The 24,155-nt window shown below is 40.0% G+C and overlaps 2 protein-coding genes across 2 annotated transcripts; both read right to left on the bottom strand.

Annotated features, from left to right (window-relative positions):
* Positions 1–88: 88 nt before the first annotated feature.
* LOC133401592 (sodium-coupled neutral amino acid transporter 3-like) lies at positions 89–15,384 on the bottom strand. The gene is made up of 16 exons (XM_061674772.1): positions 15,171–15,384; positions 11,138–11,238; positions 9,654–9,738; positions 9,448–9,563; positions 8,454–8,527; positions 7,228–7,320; positions 7,072–7,153; positions 6,908–6,990; positions 6,687–6,745; positions 6,466–6,603; positions 6,210–6,289; positions 5,190–5,290; positions 4,914–5,038; positions 2,849–2,993; positions 2,676–2,779; positions 89–2,595 (listed from the first exon to the last, which is right to left on the bottom strand). The coding sequence occupies exons 2-16, from the start codon at positions 11,176–11,178 to the stop codon at positions 2,491–2,493; spliced, it is 1,431 nt and encodes a 476-aa protein (XP_061530756.1). The 5' UTR covers positions 11,179–11,238; positions 15,171–15,384; the 3' UTR covers positions 89–2,490.
* A 3,453-nt stretch (positions 15,385–18,837) lies between these two features.
* Positions 18,838–23,555, bottom strand: apex2 (APEX nuclease (apurinic/apyrimidinic endonuclease) 2). Its single transcript, XM_061672120.1, has 6 exons — positions 23,370–23,555; positions 23,193–23,276; positions 22,848–23,028; positions 22,609–22,752; positions 22,468–22,537; positions 18,838–20,294 (listed from the first exon to the last, which is right to left on the bottom strand). Exons 1-6 carry the CDS (start codon positions 23,482–23,484, stop codon positions 19,308–19,310), a joined length of 1,581 nt encoding a protein of 526 aa, XP_061528104.1. The 5' UTR covers positions 23,485–23,555; the 3' UTR covers positions 18,838–19,307.
* Between the last annotated feature and the right edge of the window lie 600 nt (positions 23,556–24,155).

The following is a 24,155-nucleotide window of genomic DNA, read 5'->3' as shown; positions in this document are numbered from 1 at the left end:
GCCACTTGCAATTTCTTTAATTCATTCTCTTCTATTCTCAGAGCTCAGACGAGGTACAAATGAAACATATTTTATTGACAGACACAATTCAAATTAATTTAAAAATGTACAGGAAGAATAAACAAATTAAACATACTGTAGCTTTTAGTCAACATTAATTTAAAAACAGACACACAAAAAAAGACTTAATTTAAGTTTCACATACCATTGATTGTCATGATGAATAGTTTCTCCTAATACCTTAACACAATTAGGTTGCGCTTCTCAGCTATGTATTAGAGTCTATGGCAGGGGGTTGAAATGTATGTCCCGTGGGCCAAAACTGGCCCATCAGGCGGTCCAATCTGGCTGCAAAGTGCAATTTTTCAATAAAAGTATTTATTTCTGTGACTATCAATACCTATACTGTAGAAATATAGCGTACATAAGACAATGAATATTGCAAAATGTCAATCCACAGCTTCAGTTCCAAAAGACGTTGGTTTGGTGGAAATCTTTGTTTTGTTCATTCACTGCCACAACTTGTATGTTTATATATACATTTACAAGACAGCATTAGTTGCCACTTTAGTTTTTATAGTGTGACGAGCCACTTGAGGTTGTCAAGATTTCCAGATGGATATTGAAATTTATGTAAATAAAAAGTGTCAAGATTGTTGATTCTAAGTTGTTTTATAAAAGATACATACGTACGGTCAACAGATCCACTGTGAGCTATAGGTTTTACGTGTCAATGAAAAGACTCATTTATACTGTTGAAATTGCACTCATTTTTGTTTCAGATTGCTTTTAGGAGATTATTTGAAAGCAGATAATAATCAATAAATATGAACATTTTTACAATGTACTTGTCATTTTTTTTTTTTGCACTAAAATAAAAACAATTGGAATAGTCATCATTTATAGCTTATTAGGCCACAAATATACTGGTCCGGTCCACTTGAGATCAAATTAAAAGGAGTTTGACACCCCTGCTCTATGGCTTAATAAGATACAGTAACTGCATTCTTTGGTTTGCAACGACAGATACAATTGACTTTCTTTTATAGCAGCAAAAGCCCACAAATTGCATCATTTTTTTGTTTTTGTTTTTTTAAACACAATATCCTCACCTCCACAAACTGTCAGAGCACGTCACTAAAATGTTAAACTTATTGTTGAAGTCAATAAAATGTGTATTTTTGTTAAAAGCCTCGGCGTGGCACTAACCTTCATCCTTCTTATTTTAGGTGAAAGTAAACCATGCAACACACAATACTTCACCACCAAGAAACCATACTCTCAAATGGAAACACACCAAATGAAATGTTGAATTCATTTTGATGACGAGAAAACGATTTGCCCGGGTATGGACATTTTACAGGACAGTGGTGCCTCCCCCCAAAAAGGGGTACTTTCAAAACATAGATTAATAACCTAAATAAAATGTAAATCATTATCATAATTAAACACCTTGCATCATGTTTTAATGTTGCAATTCATTGTGTTGTTCCTTCTGGTGTGCCCACCTTGGCCACCAGGAGGCAGTATAATACAGGCATGGAGACAAAAACAAAGAATAGTTTCACAGCTACTGACAGTTACTCAGTAAGATGCTGTAGTCATGTTTAAAGAGTATATAAATACTTATATAAATATATAAAGAATATATGCCTGTGAGTATTGCTATATTATCTGTCTACGTTTTGCATCACCATTTTTGTTCAAATATCTGTATTAAAGAGTTCTAAAACCTCGACTACAAATGCTAATCGTTAGCATGTCAATAACGATTTCCATTGTATGTTAGCATCAAGCTAGGAGGGCCGTTCTTTGTTTGGTTGTTTTCAAAAACACAAGGTGTAATTTTCTATGTTTTATGTTTAGTTTGACAGTAAACTTCAACTGGGCACGGGATTGAACAGCTTCAAGCCATTTTTTGGGATACATTTTTAACTATTTGTCAAATTGCTGCTTATTGTGAAGTGAGTTGAGCTGAGTGCCATACAGCGCACCTATCTCAAGTTTGCGCTGGCAAGAAAAAGCGAACAATTGTACTTTCGTATCGACGGTTTGTGTCTTGAAAAACTCAATCCGGGTCACTCGTATCTCAACGCACCACTGTACTGTATATTGCAAAAAACGAGATGGGAAGTAGGTAACGAGAACTTTGGCAGTGACAGACAGTTTTTCCACAGATCTTGCCCATGAATACCCTCAATGGCATACTCATGTGAGTCACGCTGTTGCTATTTTTTCTGAATTCCCTTTGCGGGATTAGAAAAGTAGCATATCTCGGACCATAGCAAAGGGTGAATTCAGTCACAGTGTGTGTCTGTGTTCTCTCTCCTCCATCGCACGACCTTTGATGTGTCACATTTCTTTTTTTTTTAGGTTATTTTTTTCAAGGCCAGCATGTACTGACTGCCCGCCTGAAGAACAATATGGGGTAATTTATCGCGGCGAGGGCTTCAGTTCACATTCCGTTTTTGCTGGGACCTCAGCGAGCAACTAGTGTCCACCGCCGCTTCGTTTCTCTCCGTTCACCCAGTCGATGCAGATAAATGACAAACTCACGACCATGAAGATGAATCCCAATGCAGCAAAGCATGTAGCCTACAGGAGTTGAAGAGGAGAGAATCGTGCTGCATGAAATGAGCATAACAGCAATTGCGTAGAGTGGAGATGAGTGCTACCTGAATTTTGGGTCTGGACAGAAAAGGTTCTTGCTCTGTGGGAACGATTCGTATGTAGAAGATTCCGGGCAGGATGAAGATGAGGCTGGGGGCTGATGTGGCTCCTGTAGAGGAATTAGGAGAGGCAATTCATTGAGGCCGAGCAGATGCGAAAACGGCGTGCAAACACGTACCGATGAGGCCAAAAATGTCACGGATGGAGGGCACGAAGATGACCAGCACGTTGACCAAAATGAGGAGAAACAACGCGATGGAAATGTGTCTGGCCCAGTGGAAAGGCTTGTCAGGGCACAAGATCTGTAGTATGGCCCGGCGGATCTGCAGCGGAAAGGAAGGAAAGAGAATGTATGTCATGAGATGGGTTGCACAATTCAGCTGCGTTTCTTTTTACCGTTCTTCCTTGGTGACTTGTCCAGAGATAATTTACAACAAAAACACACACGAGGTGGGTTTCAGTCACCCACTGGCGACAGAAACAGACACATTGTTCTGTGTATGACAAAAAACGAACCCAATGAAAGGCAATCATGTCAATTGTGCTGAACATTCCCAAAGACATGAAGCGCGTTTATTCTGTACGTTCTAAAAGCAGTGATTTATCCACGTTGGAAACTTTTGACTCAAGGTACGCATGTGCTTGTTGCCTTGCCTCCTCCTTCGTTTAACTATAACTCTATGACAAAAGAGTCCAATTTTGCGCGCATCCAGGGATCAGACATCAGAACTTTTAATTGGCCCAAATTGACTAATTGGTTTAGTCTGTTTGTTTCATATGTTAGTTTGAGAGAAACACTGCTTTAGGTTTGCCGGTGAATGTGTTTCCCAAAATGCTTTAACAAGGAGAAGATATGTAATATAAAACCCACATTGCTATTGAGGCAGAGACCACACGCAAACTGTAAATACATTCAAACATAGTCACGACATATTCACACATATTAAAATAAGTATTTAACACGTCACCATTTTTCTCATTAAATATATTTCCAAAGGCGCTATTGACATGAAGATTTCACCAGATGTTGGGAAATACCCAAGTAATACATACATACAAAGAAAGCCGAACAAATAAGCTCAGAAATTCATCGAGGCAAATTTATGGTGGTATGATTGGCTTTCCGCTTACGTATTATGGCCCCAACCGTGCTCACTGGAACGTTGACCAGCTCTCCAGCCACATCATTCACCTCCGAGGCTTACCAGTGGTGGGGCTTTTTTTAAGTGTCACCCTAATTCATCCATCCATTTTCTTCACCGCTTATTCTCACTATTGTCGCGGGCTGCTGGAGCCTATCCCAGCTATCTTCGGGCGGGAGGCGGGGTACACCCAGCCAATCGCAGGGCACATAGAAACAAACAACCATTCGCACTCACAGTCACACCTACGGGCAATTTAGAGTCTTCAATCAACCTACCACGCATGTTTTTGGGATGTGGGAGGAAATCGGAGTGTCCGGAGAAAACCCACACACACACGTGGAGAACATGCAAACTCCACACAGGCGCGGCCGGTCCCCAGAACTGTGTGCTAACCAATCGGCCACCGTGCCGGCTCAACCTAATTCATTTCAATAAACTATAATACAGTTGTTGTTTTTTTTTTTTTTTTTTTTTTGGCCCTTAGCTGGAGGGAGATCTGCTTCAAGAACATTCTTAGAGAGCAGACACCTCTGCTACTGTATGCTCCTGAATCGTGACAAGGTGTTGCCACTCACAATGATTCCACGGGTATTCCCTCGACTCTGTCGATGGGTTAGAAGACTTAATTAAATGAGACAGTGTGCAGCACAAAAATGTAAGGTGTTGAGGGGCACTAGAATAATAAGCTGACTGGGGGTTGTAAGACAAACAAATCAAGAGTGGTGTGGTGAATATTAAAATAGAGATTACCGGTTGAAAAAGAGCTACGCAATACGTATTTCAAAGCCTCTGGTTGGCGTCAGGATCATCATCATGAATCCCTCCTGAAGCATTGAGTGTGCCACATCCTCATGGCTCAATATCAGTATTCTCTATACTTAGTTCAGCTCTTCGTTTAACTATAATTTGGATGGACAATAGTCCACGCTCAGACTTTTTCCTTAAAATGACGGGACACTTTTTTGTGTGTGTGGTTTTGTGTGCGTTGTCTATGGTCCAAAACGCTAGAGTTGAAGAAATTGTTATGACGAACACTTCAATTTCACAAACTAAAATGCTATCTTCTAATGATATTTGATTGGATGACCCATCTCTTACTGGGAAGAGAACCACGGGCACAGTCAGAGTGACAGCCACGAGCACGGCCAGGCGCACACAAAGGATCAGCACGTCCAGGGGGTCCACTCGGCTGTAGGTGTGCAACAGTTCAGACTCCACGGCACCTAGAGAGAAAAAAAGCAAACAACCTTTGACATCCTGCTCAGTCATGCCCCTCATTCATCACACTGCCAAATGTATATGTAGCTTTAAGGTGAACAACAAGCAGGTCATTCATTTGAACAGCATCCGAACAAGGTGATCTTTGAGTCTTACCATAGAAGGTGAGGTATCCAAAAAGAGCTGTTAGCAGGTACATGATGAACATGGCCAAGATGGAAATGTTGGCAACATTCTGCATACGCTTCTTGGTGGGACTAGTGGAAACAAGACAACAATCAGTTGCATTTTATTATTATTTTGGCCTTTCTCTGTGGGTGGCTGCATAAAGTACAGGTGCGACTAATTAATGATGCACAAAAGTTTACAGTTCAAATAGTGTATATTTTGTTCCAGTGTTTACGTGAACTTGAAAAACACTCTTTCGCTGAAGTCATGTAGGTGTCGGTAGTGTGCTTTTAAACCTCATGCCGACTGGCAAAACAAATCAAGAAGAAGAAGGCATTCCAGGCATTTGTGGGCTAGAAAGGCTAATGCTAAAAACAACGCTAACAACAAAACCATGTCCATCTCTTTAATGTCTGTGCCTTCATCTGGAGCAAAAAAAGTAGAAAAAGAGGTCAGTTCACCCACTTGCCGCAGCTGCAGCGGTAAGAAAACGGCTCTGAGATGAGCAAATGCGCTCATAACTGTGGTTCAACTCTACGAAATGTCTTCACCACTTTCCGACAGTTGCTGAGACAAACTAGCTTAGCTCGTACTCGAGCAGTTGACGCCAACATTAACTCATGTGATGTGTCATGGTAATCTACTTGATGATTGACGTCACTCAATACGTCTTGTTTGTCGGTGTTACTGGTTTTATTTTTCTGTACTTAATCTCAATTAAGAGATTCTTTGGCCAAATGGTAGATTAGTTAGCGGTCGCAAGAGTCACATAAAAACTTGAGAAATGTTCAAATTAACGCGCGGAGTGACACTCACTCAACAATACCTCACAATGTTACACGCGCACACTTGAATAGTTCGTGTGGGCCCGTAACTTTATCCGAAAACTGAGTGGATGAATGAAAACTGGGACAAAACGTCACAAAAAAAAAAAATGGACAATGACCAAATCATACGAATAGTGGGGCGTACGAAAACCAAGGTTCCACTATATAAAGCATTACTTACTCTCGTAGCTCTGTGTAGATGGGCAGCACCTCAGGGTGGCAGACAAATGCAAAGGCCAGAATTGGGATGGTGTATGCCGTCTAAAAGCCAATTATGCCAACGGTTAGTGACTGGTTAGCCCAACTCTGTTTTTCTATAGCAGCATCTACTTTGATTTGTGTTTGCTTAGAGTCTGCTAATCTGACTGGAAAATAAAAACTTGCAGTGACAACTGAAGAAGAGAGACAGATGGATGAGAGAACCATTTTGGTCTTACCTGTGAGTTGATAGTGAAGAGCTTGGCATCACAAAAGTCTTCATCATCTTCTGTGATTGTGTAGTTGTCAGCAATGAGGCTTATGTTGTGATGACTGTCCTCCAGGGGACAATCGATGTTGAATTTCTTATAGATCACCTGGAGGGGAATGGGGAGTGCACACTCATTGGGTCAGATGTTGGACTGAAGTGTAAAATGTCATTTATTTTCAACAGACTCACCGAAATGAGGAAAAACACCATGCAAGAAAGAGAGAAGCCACTTGTATATCCCAGATAACCTGAAGTGGAAAAACACAAATAGAAATGAAAATCAACATTGATGATGTTGATGATCACAAACAAAATCTACATTATGTCCAAGAGCAAGTTCTGACCACAAATGTACAAGTGAGAAAGTGAATGGGGGGGGGGGGGTGCAATGACAGGATGTAAAATCATACCAAGTTGTTTCATGAGTGCAAGAGGAAGGATGATGGCAGCGCTAACAATGATGATCAAGTAGTTTCCAGTCAAGAACCATTCTCTGAGACAATATACAAATAAAAATCAGTGCACTAATCTATGAAGCTGTCAGTGAATTCAAATCATGATGTTTGACACTCACCCCGTGTTTTCATGTTTGCCAAGAAAAGCCTGAATAACCAGCGGCAGCTCAGACTTCACAATGAAGAGATAGCTGGACATTGCTGAGAAAAAGCAAATATGCTCAGAGCAATCCTTCCTTTTTCAAACTGAAAGACTACAAATAACAGAATTCTACCTCCAATGTTGTGTACTGTGATGATGCTCCCCGCCAGAATTTTTCCCAGTGGACCGAATGCTCTGTTCCCAAGCTGCTCATACGCTCGGATGCCTGAAAAGACCCAAACCTTAGCAATGCAGCCACGAAAGTAGACTGTAAAGCAGGGGTGTGCAAACTTTTTTCTTCTGCATACAGAAAAATGGAAGGACATTAGGGCCACTGACATTATTCACCTTTAATTTATTTAACATGCTAAAACCAATCCATCAGTTTAGGTTAAAACAGGCTGAGCAGTTATATTTTGTTTTGTATATACAGTGTTGCCTTGATTTATGAGTTTAATTCATTCCATGACCACGCTCATAACTCAGAACACTCAAATGTTATTTTCCCATCAAAATGAACAGAAATGAACATTAATTCATCCTGGGTCTTACGAAATCAACTTTTTAAAAATTTTTAAATAGACAAACAACTCTACAGCATTGTGGCACATTTGCTTTTGTAGGCCACATAAAAGGATGTGGCGGGCCTTGAGTTTGACATCTGTGTAGTTACACCATAAAGGATAACTACTGCAAGACCGATGCTAGTTTCGTTAGCCCATCTATGGCGTTTTGCATTGTGCGTGAGGATTAAGCTAACGGACTTTAGTACGTTATGTGCTTTGGTTAAATACTGTACATGAGTAATTCTCTTTGTTTAATTTTTAGACGAAACAGTTTTAAGCGAGGCACTGTGCACGGAGTCACCATCTGCTGCTTGGTGTGACTTTAGCTACCACTATTTAGCAACCGTACCCCACAAGAATAAATTCCCCCTGTACTGAGCAGTCCCGACAGTCAGAACCGCAACAAGAGCAACCTGTCTTCTCTAAGCTGACCTCGACACAGGGCAAAAAAGTGGAAGAAACAATTACAATTCACAATTCGTGCTGCTGTAACAGAATTATCATTATTTTTCAGGGCGTTATGAATGAAAACATTGCTATTTTACTAATCAGTTATTGCTGGAAAACAAGGAAATGAGCGATAAGAAGGAATTTCTTCTCTTCTGCTGCCTTGCCACCCTAGTATAGAAAGTGAGTAGTAAAATGCAGGCAAACGACATGGTCCGTGTCAGTTGTGCATTTTAGTATACTGTGTGCCGTGGGGTGCTAAAAAACTGCGGGCCGCAAATGACCCACAGGGACCCCTCTCTTGTACAATAATAGTGTTAAATGTGCTGAGCGTAACTCCTCTTACCAACAACTCCCGCACTTCTCAGCAGTAGGTGGATTGAATATGCAGACAGAATAGCAATGAAAATCAGCAGGATTCTGAAACACAGAAAAGCAAATACTTTTATTTGTGACCTAGAGCTGTTTATATGTCGAAGATATCCATCCATCCATGTTCTGTACCGCTTTATCCTCACAAGGGTCACGGGAGTGCTGGAGCCTATCCCAGCTATCATCGGGCAGGAGGCGCTTTTTAGGAGAATCCTGACTGTTTTGTATTAACATTGACTGCTATTTGGAAATGTTCATAATTCCCTCTACCTCGACTAAGGCTCCAGCTGAAGAAAAACAGCCCCAAAAGAATGAATTCTACCACCACCATGCAAAAACAAAATATACCAAACACGTGGGAAAATGTGTTGACATACTGTATGTCCAAATAAGAGAGCACTGCTATTCAACAACAAGCGTACGATACATCCTTGCTGATTACTCTCCCACCCTCCTCACCATGAGATAGCACACGACTGATCCAGCGAGGCGTGTCTTGGAGCTGATCACTACGGGCTATATTTAACTTCTTAAACCTGGTTTAAGGAAGCAGTGTGTATGTATGTGAATGTGAATGTCTGTTTGTGTGTGTCTATTATAGCTCATTGTTCAACAAAATTGTTGGGAGGTGCAGCCAGACAGATCAGGCTACATGGTGCAAAACTTGTGTATTGTCCACCTACACCATCAATGGAAATATCTATATCAACTTTTGTTAAGCATGTGTGAACACACCCACGCGTCGTGCATCTTTTCTGCTAACCTCATTAGAACTCAAAGCTCCGTGTCATTTCTAATGTTAACTGGGAACCACATTTACACCATAATATAGAGTAACTCCCTAAAGATCTGAGTAGATGAGCAAAGGGGACAGTGGTTGATGGTCTTCACAAGCGTCACCAAAGTGCAGAGTAACAAACTAAACTCAAGAGAAAAGACCAAACTGCTTGTTTGCTGTCCATACTCACATAAAAAGAAGGATTCCAGTGTTGGACATGGCGTAGGCCAATCCCAGAATTCCGCTTCCCATTATGGCGTTACTGAGGTTAAAAACGGACATCCCGAATGAAGTCTTCCCTTCGAACTGCAGCAAGTGGACACCGGAAAGAAAGATGAGTCAGTGAGTGACAGGCAAGGTGAAAAGTATTCGAGTGAGAAAGTAAAAAGAACTCACATCTGTGAAGTGGGTTTCTCTTTTGGCACCAGCTTTATGAGGGAGAAATTCCTCATGTTCGGTCATGGCATCCAGCCCATCAAAGCTACAATGCAAATAAAGGACATGTCGCTCATGAAAAGATAGGCGCTATTAATCAAAACTGCAGCTTGTAAGCGGACCCATGAAAAAGCTTTTATGACCTTTATCAATGAGGTTATGTTTGACGTGGGTTGTTCTTTTTCTTTGTGAGCAACTACCCTTCTACATCTTTAGTTGATTCTCAGTCATCCAGGTCATAGTCATCTAATGATTACACACCAATGACATCCGGTTGCCTCCATAAAAAAAAATTCGGATAACTTCTCTCCTACATTTAATTATTTAGCAACCAGGATTTATGCAAATGATGTGAGGCAGTTGGAAGGAAATGTGGTGAGAATAAAATGTTGTGGTCCTATATTGTTTGATGGAGTATAACAAACAAACAAAAAATATAATGTACAACTTTGATGCCATAATTTTGCACACTTCTGCTGTTAGTCAGTATTACTTCATTATTCTTACATTGTATTCATATATTATCTTAGAATCACTATTATTACTAAGCCTTGGGCAATTCTGTCCAAATGCTTTAGTATAATTATAATAAGATGGAAGGATCTCTGTAGTATTAATAAGAGTCTTAGGTATACATTTCAATTGTAATTTAGGGATGAATAGATGGGAATGGTGAAATGTTGTGTCAATCAACATGTGAACCGTATAAAATTGTAATAAAAAGAGAATTGACAAAAAAAAATGCGCTTCAAATGTTGTTTGGAAGCCAACTTGGGTGGCTAGCTCACCTGACTACCGTTAGCCGGATTGTCGAGTTGAGATTGTTATTTGGCCAGCTAATATTGCTGTTTTATGCTGCTCGGCTAGCCGAATTGGTTAATTTTATTTGCTAAATTTGTTGACCAGCATTACATGCTCTTCCACTGAACGGCAGAAAAAAACAACAACCCGCGTATCCCGTGTATATAAAATGTCTTGAGATTTTCCAGTTAACAAACCGGAGTGACATTAGGATGAATACCGTCTTTTAGGCGTAGTCTTGGCCAAACTGTCAAGAATGCATGCAGCGTGTGACCAGAAACGTCCAAGGCTTGATTGTTTGCCTGAGGCCGTGTCCACAAATCTTTTTCTTTCCCATAGTAGGAAGAAAGTATTGTGCTTTTATCTTATCATATGATGTACCAGTAAAATCATTTCATTTTTTGGGGGGAGGAATTTCATTTTCTAACGAGAGAAGTAGGAGTGGAGAATAGAGAGAATTTGTTGTCGAAGAATCGATAAAATCATTTATCTTTTGGAGCAAGAGTTTGCTTTTGTTTCGTTGTTGTATTACAGTTGCGTATGAGTTGTTTTAAATGGTTTCATGTGTCCGGGGCTATTTCCTGATAGGATAGCAAACAAAATAACCTCTCCAATTGTTTTACCGTGTCTTAAAAAAGTCTCACCCGTCTTCTCGACTGTGTCCGTTCATCTTCTGAAGCTCCATTTTGATTCAGTGAGAAGGTGGATTTGCTGAACTGATGAAAATCCTGAAATCCTCGTCAAGCTGGAAGTGGAAAAAAGCAGACGCATTTAATTTAGAACACTTCCTGTAATCCCATATAGATACAGGCATTATCTATGCATGGTGGGTTATGGTTAAAATCCTGCCTTTTTTTTTTAACCCTGCAGTAGACATATTTGAACATTCAAAAGCATTTTCAAGCATGTAACGTTTAGGAAATACTGTACAGTATCGATAAGTGCTTAGGGCTGTGAATACCCTTATATGGCAGTAATGGTTCCATGTTGAGGTTTCACACCAACCTTTTTTTGTTCGCAGTACAATGGCTGCTCAGCTATGTCCACCCTGAAGCATGTTTAGCACTTTTAGTAGTTTTTTACTGGCTTTTTTTTTTGCTTTCGAGTAGATTAAGCAGAAGCCTGAAATGTCATTGCTAACCCTGACTGTTATTTCGAACTGTTCATACTGTATTTCCTTATAACCTTGTGTTAGGGCCCAGATCCAGCTGAAGAAAAACAGCCCCAGAGCATGCTAGAAAGCAAAACCAAATGTCAAGAAATGCCTACTAGAACATCTTAAATTTATTTGGAGGTTTTCAGAGGTACTTTAAATGTTGGCAGGTGTGCGCTGACTCTCATTTCAAATTCATTTGAATGGGATTGGTTAATTCTGAATACAGACACATTCCCGGATATAAGAGGGTGTATAACTTGTAACTTGCAATGTCATTATTTTTGTTTGTTTATTTTTACTTTTAATTTCCCTCCCCCCTCAATTTAATTGCATTTTACAGGTTACAGGTCACAATAATGGTGGGGGGAAAAAAGTTTTTAAATGATTTATCTAAGTCTTCTTTCTTTTATATCACAAAAACCTGGCATTTGAACAGGGGTGTGTAGACTTTTATATATTGTACAGAGCAAAGCAACACTGATTAGCAGTTACACTTACTTGAAGAAATGGCAACTAATGCGCACGAGCAATAACAAAAAAGATGTGACTTGAGTTGAGCAGTCTCGAGACATGCACGCTGTCAACGAGCTGACTGTGCTGCTGAGTCAAATGACAAAGGTGGTGCGAGTACTTGTAGGAAGAGTTTAGGTCTGCGCTCGTGCCACCGGGTCATGAGATACTTCCCCTTTCTGCCTGTCATCGAGACGGCCTCGGGACTCTCACATGTGGCCCCAGAGGACACATTCATTTAACACTGTCTGACATTCCACAGTCTTTCCCCCCCACCCCCACACATGTCATACAAGAGGACTGCTGACGTAGAATGAGCTTCAAAGTGGGCCAAAGCACTGAAAGGCTTCTTGTGTGAATGCTGCTTTATCATTAAAAAAATAATAATAATAAATCAGCCGAGTTACTGTCTTTTGTTTTAAAAGTGATACACTGAATTGTGCTGAGCATCTGAATGAAAAAAGAACAGATGATATGCTGATATGCATTTGCTGGAATGTATCCAGGCTTTGGGTAATAAGATAGATTGTTTTCTTTAGAGACAATTTTCAAAATATAATATAACCTATACATCATCAGAACATCAGAAAGGAACATACAGTCACGCCTCACCATATTGCGGTTCACTTTTTGCGGTTTCATATTAAACGGGGATTTTGGAACTGGCAACGGAATGGTAAGAAAGAAAAACGCGTAGTAAGCACAGTCATTCACAAGCTCCCTATAGTACAACAGACACTGAGTAACTCAACACCTAGACTAGCTAATGGTTAGCCACTTAATAGCTAGCAATATATTTTTTCTTTTTTTTTTTTCAGTCTTGTTCGGCTGTTAGGTGAAGCAGAAGGAAGGATCGGTATCCCTTTTATGCCGGAACAGTTTTACTGTGCCAAAGTGGAGTAGCGCTATCCTAAGCCAACACGGACAACTCTCCACTCTCATTTGCTGACTCCAACGTCACTCAACAGGCCAGGCCCCGTCTTTTAAAGCCACACACATTCAAAATCACAGATACTACAGTGTAGAAGGTGAGTATGGCAACTCCAAGTGAACAAAAATAATACCTGCTCCTCACATGCATTATTTGTATTGTTATTCTGTATAAAACTACGAAATATACAGTGGAACCCCGATAAACTGGACCCTGATATAATGGATATCGGATAAAACTCACCGTCGGGACTGAACAATGCGTCCAAGTTTCCATTTGTCACTTAAACTGCTGTTGTTAAAGTCTATTAGTTCCAGAATGGCAGAGAATGGGACTGTATTTCCGGATCACAGATATACAATAATACAAGATCCTCCCGTACCTACGAGGTGGCCACATTGAATTAGGGGCCATGTAACGATGGTTATCTATTGTCCGTTGTACATAGAGCAGAGAGAGAGAGCGGCATTGCTGCGGCATTAAGCCTGAGGAGTACTCTTTGGAGTCTGGAACTTTTTGGTACAGTAAAAATTTTTTGTCAAGCCATTCACCTTTGGCAATGGATTTGGAACCAAGAAGCACACTAATTCCTCCCGGCTCATGAAAGCGAATCGCCCATGAGTACTGTACCTCAACAATGTCACCATGACCAAGCACACTGACGTGGTAAGTTTGGATAAAATGTGAAACTTTCAAACATTTTCAAGCTTTATTTATATTTCTTTACATAACTTTGTACTATATTGGAAAAACAATTTTCAAAATACATGAAAAAAACCCTGCAAAACAGTAATGTTATACAGTACAGTAAAATGGGTGCATATGGCCTAAAAAAAAGTGCTTCAATGTAACAGACAATCGGCTATATTGGACAACCCCCCCCCCCCCCCCCCCCCCTGGCCCATATTAGTCCATTCTATCGAGGTCTCACTGTATATGGAGATAATAAAATAAATATGCGGTCGCTGCTTTGTAGATTTTGGTCGATCGCATGTGCTTCAAGAACGTAAACCCCTACAATAAATGAGGGACTCTTGTATAACCTTATGAAAAAGTACATTCTTGCATTGTATCAGGGATTGCTGTGGATGCGTAAGCAATTTACCCGCCGTGGTTTGTCTGTCATCAAAGTGTACAACAAAGGGAAAAGACATGGAATGTGCGAGGAGACATGGTTGCACGAAATATTGCCGTTACAGTGTTAGCGGCTTGTTACTTCACCCCTTGATTTGTACACTCCTGCCATAATGAACCAGTGGGTCACATCCGAGTCTTTCTAACTGTTCCCACACTCGCCCCTCCCCTCTAAATTTGTCATCGCCAGTAAATCTTTTGCAATTGACGGTGTTATGAAGAACTCAAAAGCTGATTTCATGTATTGGACAATGCTGACCACTAATCTGGAAGCATTTTGATGACATTATAAGTCTACCCGTTCACTGTGAACTATTAGTAGTTCTCGCAGTACTACAGTTTTGATTATGTTGGGGCCCTCAAGCTTTTTGAATAATATTAAATCGTATGTAATAGTGACCTCAATATCACCCCCTGAAAAAAGAAAAGAAAACAAATGTGTGTAAATTGTTGATATTTCTGATTTTTTTTTTTTTTTTTACTTTACAGCTAAAAGAGCCTGGGGTCAAATTTATCCCAAAGAACACCAATGCATAAAACATGCCAAGGACATTGAAAACATACAGTATAATAATGGTAATCAAACAAAAAAAACGTTAATCATATATTTAGAGATGTTAAACTTTGAATGGGGTCAAACTGACCCTAAAAATAGGAGGGTTAAGCACTGTAAACAGTATAAAAAGTGCTTTAAAAAACTACAAAAACAAGTCTTAATAGATCAGTTCAACAAGCATACATTGACATTTTGTAATCTTCAAATGGAAGATACATGAAATGATCTGGATAAGAGTAATTGAAATAGTGGAATAATCTTGGAATCTTTTCAGCACCGCTTACCGCATGGTGCTGTCTGATGCAAGAGCGGCGCACTATTGACAGTTACTACCTCCGCTCTCTTCTTCAAAAGGTACAACACACACTTCTCACATAGGAAGCCACTTACCCAGGAGTGAAAGAACACGGCTGGCCTTCTCTCCACAAATACTGCAAATATCCTGGAATTGGACTGAAAAGAATCAGTATGCTCCTTCACTCTGTTCTCACGCTATTGCTGTGTAGAATTAGAATGCTTTCCTCCCTCCACAGCTCCTTGGGAGTGGTGGGAGGAGAGAGCGAGAGAGATTAAGGGCTGGGAGGGCGTGAGGGCGGAAGGAGAACACCCAGAGTTAACCCCTTGCTCAACCGCAGGTAGAGACAAGCAGTACATACGAGTGAAAGTGGAGACACATTCCCATGCCATTGCTGCTTATGCAAGCAGAGAGGAGGGGCAAAGCGGGTGTTACCTGAGGTCTGCTTTGTTGCAGCATGAGTGGATACGCACGGAGATTGGAAGTCACAGCGATGCTATATTGGTTAAGTCGATAAGGTAGATAAGTGCTTTTCTTAAGGCCGCGAGCATGTGATTGTGCTTACGAGTGGAAACATTGCGCGAGTCATTTAAGTCCCTGACCAGACACGAAAGGAGGATTGGCAGAATTTAAATACTTTATCTACCAATGATTGCAAACCACTGTTTGGCATCAGTGTGCTGTGAAGGGTCAGCAGGTGTGTGTGTGGGGGGGCACTTATCCAATCTCACTTCATTGGCCCAAAAATGTCTATTTTTTTATTATGAATAATGCATATGTGTTTGTCTATCTATGCTTGCGATGTATGTTGACAGGCAAAACACTTAAAGACCCTGTAAAGTGAATTGTGAGATTGGTTTCTAAATATGGTAAACATTATACAGGCTTGAAGATAATTGCTGAAGATGTGGTTCAATAAAGTAATATCCACCACATCAATGTGAGCGCTTCTTATCATACCTGTACATATATAAATATGTAGTTATATGTAATACTCTGTGTATTTTTTTTGAACAAAAATCTTTCAACTTTGCACTAATGTGCTTGTTGATTGTACATAAATGCAGGATCGGATGTAAAAAAGTTATTTTTCATATTTTTGTTATAGACTAACTGTTCAAATGGAGACGGAGGGCTGGGTGATGTGGCCTAAAAGTCATATCATGATATAAATGGAATCCCTTCACGGTAACGCTATATATTCCAATACATATAAACGTCAGTGGAAGTCAGTGGAAGTTGTTCTTGTTACTGAATGGTGTATCCACCTGTTGCCATTCATACAACAGAATACGTCACGGCACTCACTCGCTGAGTGAATACATTTGTGAGTACATTGAAACAAGATCTTCATTATTTCAGTATACCTGTATATAACATTTCTGTTTGGTGGTGTGACATGAGATTTTTCAAATGTAAAATAGGTGCCTCAACTCAATAAAGGTTTGGATACACTGTACTATTCAACGCCGTCTGCACAAGAGAATTTGACTCAGCAAGAATGACTTTCATTGGCGGTGAGATTTCCGTTGACTGATAGTTTAACGATAGTGACATGTGGGAGTTTTTTCTGCACGCCCAAGAAACGCCCACTTTCTTTATCTCAGCATGCCACTAATCCTTCACTGGAACTTGTGCACCCACAACAAGTCCGTTAAAACACCTATTACCATGAAACCTACGATTTTGGACTGATATAGTTAGAGTTCAATTGATGGCCTCCTTTAATCACATTCGCTTGTATATTTGCATAGCAACACAATATATTCCCGCGCATAGTCAATAAAATTGGAAACATTCTGAGAGAGAAGACACTGATGGCAGATTGGCCTTTTTTTAACACGACATCAACTATTCCAGTACATGTAATTAACTTAATAAACCCATGGAGGGTAAGATGACCAGTATTTTTCTATATCAGACAAAACCTCACATATGCCGTATTATGGTTCATGAGAGCATACAATTGTCTTTTGTCTTCCTAATATTGCGACAGCATAGCTAAAAAGCTGGAAAACTATTACTGGATTTGGCCTCCAATCAAATAGAACGAATGAGGTATGTCAGACAAATTCCAGGACTGGTGTCACAAAAGATATACAGTTGTCCCTCTTTTACAGCAGAGGTTATGGTCCAGAACCCCCCATTACAGATGAGAATATGCAATGTAGCAAGCATATATTTATTTTATCATCTATGTATATTTTAAAGCTTTATGGCCCACGCCACACACTATATCTAATATCTAATAGTTTGACAATTGATTAATTATACTCATCACCCCATCAATCATTTGAGAAGTCTCATAGAAATTGATTTTGCGGAATACCAATACAAAATATGCATGCGAGGTGCAGGCAGTATTTTTGTCCATTTGGCCACTCCAATATTTGTGACTTTGAATGTGTGTGGCTTTAAAAGGTGTGGCGTGCCTTGTCGAGTGACGTGGGCGTCAGCGAATGAGAGTGTAGAGTTGGCTCCGTGCCGAGTTACTCGCCGTGAGTTGTGGCCATCGGCAGCTCGTGAATAAATTTGATTATTACGCCTTTGTTCAATAAAGTGATTTAAAGTGCACTGGCGGCTGCGTCTGTCATTGACTACCTGGAGAGTGATTACAATCTACTCAAATTGTAAAACAGTTAGACAACACCAAGATGGCCGTCACGATGGAGTTGCGGAGGATCCCAGAAGAATACTTCCAGGAGTACAAGAAGGTGTGGCAGAGAAGGCTGGGAAAGTGCATTATATTCCAGGAGGATTACCTCCAAGGGGAAAAATCGGAGTTTTGTGGATTTTAATCAAATTTAGTGCATGCTTAGATCCACTTTTCCTTTCAGTCTACATACAAGCAATGCAAAACGTAGACATTGAACCTGAGAACTGTGACAAACTGCAGATACACTGCTGGCTGCTCTCCCACGACATGCATTACTTGCTGCAGCTGGTAGAGCCTTTCTTACTTAATAAAGGTGCTGGGGCAAATTGTGTCTGCAGCTCGCTACAGTGCCATCTAGAGGAAACTGAGTACTGTTGTAGGCAACATGAACATTATATGGAAGTGCGTTTCTGCCAGTAAAAAATAAATAAAAACATACCGAAAGCTATTTTAATGAATTAAAATAAATTTGTATTTCTGGTTTTTTTTAAATTATTATTTGCGGAAACAGCTTTCCATTTAAACAGGCTTTCCTGGCCCAATACATTATTATATCAACGATCCAGTTGCCCCTTATACTTAGGATCTTTTTCATTAACTCTCCAGCCACTTCATTGGGTACACAAGCACAGTCTAATGAGGGCCATTATTGAGCTGTGTGTAAAATTATGCCTTTACAAAGATAACAATGCTTATTTTTGACTGACATTTCCATCTGCCCCCACACACCAATCATTTCAATGTGTTCTGTTTAATTTCTATTGTGGAAGGAGCACATTACTCATATGATTCTTTTGATTTTTTTTGTAATGTTCTTTTTGGCATTTTTGACTTTGTGGATTATTTGTAGTCATTTTATCATTCAAGGTGGCAGTTGTCATTACTAAACTTGAACCAAACGTACTGTGCTTTAAGTGTGAAGTGCCACAGCATGCATTAGCACCCAAAAACAAGCAACATAATCACCACGATTTCTGATGAACAGTAGTAGGATGTAACTAAGTACAAATAATTGTTACTGCTCTTGATTATTTATTTATTTTTAGAAATTTGTACATATCTGTTTTTTTATTACTTTTTGACTCTTACTCCCTAAGTTTGTAACTATGAGCACACAACCGCTGTATTCAATCAATTAAGACTTAACATTTTCTCGAACTGAAAACATATCTTTCAATGCATAATATTTTTAATAGTGTATTACCACAGAACATTTAACACTTTTAAATAAAAGAAATTGCAATTATTTTATGAAAGCATGTCAGAAACACTGAACTCGCAAAGCATTTCAATAAAAGCAATTAAATTGCGGGATGAATTAACATCGCAACTTCGTCACGCCCACTTTTCAAATCACACATTTAGAAAATCTTTACTGAAACAGTATCTACACTACACTTTTTTATTTATTCACACAAGACTACTTGTACTCAAGTACAGAGCGTGAGTACTTCTTTCCACCTCTGCTGATGAACAATGAAACCTAAATTGTTATAAAACACAATTTTATTCAACCAAATAAAAGCAATTTCACAGTAGAGCAGCAGTGAAACATTTGGAGACTGTTTTTGGGGGGTCACTTGCCTCTGTCAACCCATGCAAAGAAGTTACACCGAGCCTCTGGGTTGGCAGCATGCCCTTGAGGGCGGGCGCACACAAAGAACTGCCGGCCCACGTTTGGTCCCTCCTTCTTGACAGTTCGCAGCACACAAGGCTCTCCGTGGAGCTTGCAGGTGGGCGGCGGGGGCGGCCCGTGAAGGACTGACTTCCAAAAGTGTAAAGATGCTCCTTTGTTCCCACGTGGGTTGGATGGGTGGGCACTCAAATGTTCAGCCGGTGCCTCCCACTGTCCCTCTTGCGTTGTGCTGCAAAGCTGTGATGCAACAGCCGGTGTAAGCTCAATAGGCTCACCCTTTACCGGGGACCCTTTGAGGGAATTCGGTGAGAAGCCAAGTGATTTTTCATTTTTAGGTTTAAAAAAGGCAAGAAGGTTCCCTTGTGGCTTTGAAGAAGTCTTAATTGTCTTGGCCTTTTTGCCTGTCTGGTGAACAGACTCTGTACTCATGGTTCGCTTTGTACCTGATAGATTTATATTCTCTCTCCTTTCTCCTTCTTCCTGAGATCCAGGTAGTGCCTCCTCAGTCCGACATGACTTTTGGTCCACCTTAACCAGAAAGCGTGAGAGTTTCTGCTGCTTGCCAGCAAACTCTGGCAGGTAGCATGTAGCGAGAGGGGGGGGCTTGGAACTGGGCAGCAGAGAGCACCGGAGCACCCCCCACACGGGACAGTGATCCGAGCCCTCCACTTCTGGCATGATGTCGGCCGCCACAAACTGCTCCTCCGCTAGCTGATTGTCAGCGAAGATGTAGTCGATGCGTGTGCCGTAGTTGGTACGGCGAGCCCCCGTGAGAGTGGACCAACATGTGAAGGCGCAGGCGCGAGTCGGGTGGAAATAGCGAAATGTGTCAACAAACTTTCCACTGTGGCTGAAATCTGCCGACGCTTTTTCGTCCCTTAAAAAGCCGTTCAGCCATTTTCTACCAGGGTTGTCCTCAAAGTCATCCTGAGGAATGAGAGGAATACAATATAAATTTGAGATACGAAGCACTGCATGGTGGCGGTGAACTCAACTCACTTCACAACAAGGAGCAGTTTGGCAAATAGTCTTCAAAAAAGACATTAAGCTATTTAATGTTGTTGTAAAGTTTACTGCCGCAAAGACAATTACGTTGTGTATTTAAAATAACATAGCTTTGTCTTAGCAAAGTCTACTGAGCTTAAAGGTCCCACATTTTGCCTACTTAGACCTCCATAGAGTGACTCTCTAACATCGATTTGGTATAAGTGCCAATTTCATTAAGAAAATATTTAAATAAATAAATTCATGAAAAAAACGCTTTGGTTTTGTCATACGTGTCCAGAAAAGACCCCTCTGACAGCTACTTCTGTTTGACCCAATTTTTTATCCACTTTATTTATATTTGGCTCCTCTAATTGGTTTCCTCCGTGTAGAAGACCCACTTTTGAAAGCACACGTGTTTATGTTGACGGCGCTGGCTCAGGAGCGGAAAGGGAAGGTGATCTTCGCTAGTGACGTAGATAAGCTCAAGTACTTCGAATGACCTGATTTCAGGCCTCTCGGCAGCTAAACATCTGGAACTCAGGAATGCGTGGACAATTTTAATTCATATATTACGTTTACAGAGGCACCCTTGAGCCAGTATTAGATCACAAATACTAGTAAAATTTGGTTTGGTAAAATATGGCACCTTTAATGCTAACGAACAATGAAAAACGCCATAAATGGGCTAAAGAAAAAACACTTGTATCGCCAATAATCTTTCCTGAATGAGATAAATGGAAATGCAATTAATCCATTGCAGCGGTCCCAAAACTCGTTTTTCGGTGTTTTTTCATAAGAAAATTTTCACTCATGGTCAGATGTTGCGAAGTTTGCTGCTGTCATCTAGCGTCCGAAGCGCACTCACATCTCAAATATTGCTTGTATCTCAAGACAAAATAAATAAATGCAAAATTGGTCAAGCAACAGCCAAGAACATTACAAAAATGTTTTTTTGTGATGCTGAACCAGATTAATGGCATTTCCATTCATTTCAATGGGTAAAATGATTTTGCGTTATGATGGTTTTGAGGTACGAGTATGGTCATGGACCGAATTAATTATTGAGGGGACAATGTTTTTATCGGGACAATGTTTTTATCTGTACAATAAAACATTTTTAAGACTATTATGCAATATTTAGAGAGTCGCATCATTTTCCCCTCACCATTAAATATATACAAAATATGCACTGTAAAAATAAATATGTAAATATGTGTAAATACTGGAAATGTAAATACACAGTATATACACATTTATTTGCCAACCAGGGAGGTGTCTGTTTGGGGCAAGGCTTTTATTGTGAAAGAGAATGAGGCGCCAAGCTACTGTTCAGTTTACTATTCTAATTTTACAGGGTTATAGGGACCGAGCCCTGCCCTGAAGCAAATGGGTTTGAAAATGCCACAAGATGGCGGACACGGACTACTATTAGGCAGGGCTTTGGCCTTAGGACAAAACCAGTGAACAGAGGTTTTTTTTTCAGCAAATAAAGGATGGGGAACGCTGTATTTAGAATTACTATTGGGAAAAAAAAAATTGTAAATGTCTGAAATGAAAATCTTGTATTTTTGGAAATATTATCCTCAAGTTTTGCTGATAAACAATATATGGTGCAACTAAGGTCAATATCTAAACCAATAATTCCCAACCATTTGCCCATCAATGTGCTGTGAGAAATCATCAGGTGTACTACGGGAATTTATCTAATCCAAAAAAATATTTATGTCGTAGAAATAATGTATATTTGATCCTTAATCAATTATAGTAACAGGCAGAGGAATTAAATGCGCTTCAGATACAGCAGAAGGTACAAGTGAACTCTGAATTCAATGGTTGCCCTTCATAGAACAGAATAATAGCTTTGTGGGCAGTAAAACGGGCCCAGATTTCGCAATACGTAAATTTGTGAGTAAATTGAGATGAGATCATCTATACATTTTTGTTTAGTGATGAGCGTGACATTTTTCTAATGAAAAAAAAAAAAAGTTTATATATATATAATATATATATAAATTATATATAATAATTATTATATATATATTATATATATAATATTTTTTCTAATTAAAAATGTGTGCCCTGGCTCAATAAAGGCTCAGTTTCATTTACTTACAATTTCATTTGGGTCACAGTGGTCGATTGGTCGATGAGAGGTATTAACATCCCCTAAAACAATTACAGAGCTGGAAAAGAAAGGACTGGAAATGAGAAATGTGGAGTTGGTGCCAGTTTAACCCGATGGATGCCCTCTCACCTCCCCTTCTTCAGCATAGCCTCCGCTCGACCTTGAAGCAGCTTGTAGAACTGCAGTTTGAACTGTTTGCGCTCTGGCTTTTCCGGGTCAGCTCGTGGACAGTAAACATTCATGACACAAACAGTTTGTACTTTGTCCGAACACCTATAAGGACAAAAAAATAAAAATAAATAACGACGACAGTAAATAGAAACATACATATAAACTCCCAGTTCGTGCAATCGAGGAGCTGTTCTTACTGGACTCTGTGTTGCGTGATGACGGCTCGCCCCTCGTTATCCAAAAGCTGCAGCTCCTCGTCGGTAAACGCGGACTGGTTACCATAGCAACCAATGGCTCCCTCACGATTGGTCAACAGACCAGTGAGACCCTCCTCAGCAGCAAACGGTGTGGCACTGTCCTTACAATAAGTGGCGACACCTATATATACATTGCAATTACAAGGAGGGGTTGACCATCTAATAAGTCAAGTTCAGGTGTTCCTTTTTGTTTATTTTGCAGACAAAAATTGTTGACCGAGAAATCAATACAAGACGGTGACAAAGTGAGGATTAAAATAAATAAGTAAATAAATAAATAAAAACCTGAGTAGCCACTGCGTCCTCGACTGAAACTGAAATAGGAGTTGTAGCCGTCAATGATGGCAGTCCTCTCATCAAGCAGGTCTCCTATGGGCGATTCGAGTTAGAGTTGAAATAAAAACAAAGTGAGATGACCTATTTTAACGAGCCCGCGTGTTCTCCATTCATTAAACCACTTACTTGTCACTTTGGTCTCCTGCACACATATAATATCCGCGTCCAGTGAATCGAGTGTCTTTTTTATTCCCCATCTGAAAGTCCGTATACCATTTATATTCCAGGTGACTATCCTCATTGTGTAAATATTAAAAAATATGCACCGCACTCGGAACTTGTGAAAGCAGCAGCGAAACGAGTGGAAACATTTCGCGCACACCCGGAAGTATAGAGGAAGTCGAGAGGCCCTCAATCGGAAGTGTATTTCATGTCGCTATTTAGAACCAATAATCACATATAGTTAAATAAATAAGTTCAATACATTAATAGTTTTAAGTTTTACCATATTTAATATTCTCACCGTAGCGATAAAAAATATCTAGACTCCGCCTCGGGCAGAATCCTACGTAAAATATCGCCGCCATATTAGATGTGGCAAAGCGACGTCATTTCTTTCTGTTTGGAGACAGTGGCGGTCCTAACTTGAATGGCGAACCTGCAGTCAGGACCCAATTGAAATCTGAAAATCCTGAAGCCCACCAAAACCTCAACATGTGAGACTAATATTCTATAAATAATTCCGAAATACCTCACAACCAAAATGAGTGCAATTCTGATTCTGAAAACATGGGGATATAAAAATGCAAATAAATAACCAGTTCACTTCACTCATTCTGAACATCAAGAAAACACGTGTTTTCAATCCAGCAAGATAAATAATAACTAACATATTGAAATAGAGTATACACGAGAACATTTTAGCATTAAATCAGACCATGTACTGAATACACATATTTCAAAACATGGATG

Source organism: Phycodurus eques, chromosome 1 (genome assembly GCF_024500275.1).
Source record: "Phycodurus eques isolate BA_2022a chromosome 1, UOR_Pequ_1.1, whole genome shotgun sequence".
Classification (NCBI taxonomy): domain Eukaryota; kingdom Metazoa; phylum Chordata; class Actinopteri; order Syngnathiformes; family Syngnathidae; genus Phycodurus; species Phycodurus eques.
Note: the sequence above shows the minus strand (reverse complement) of the source record. Positions and strands in the feature narration are given on the sequence as shown.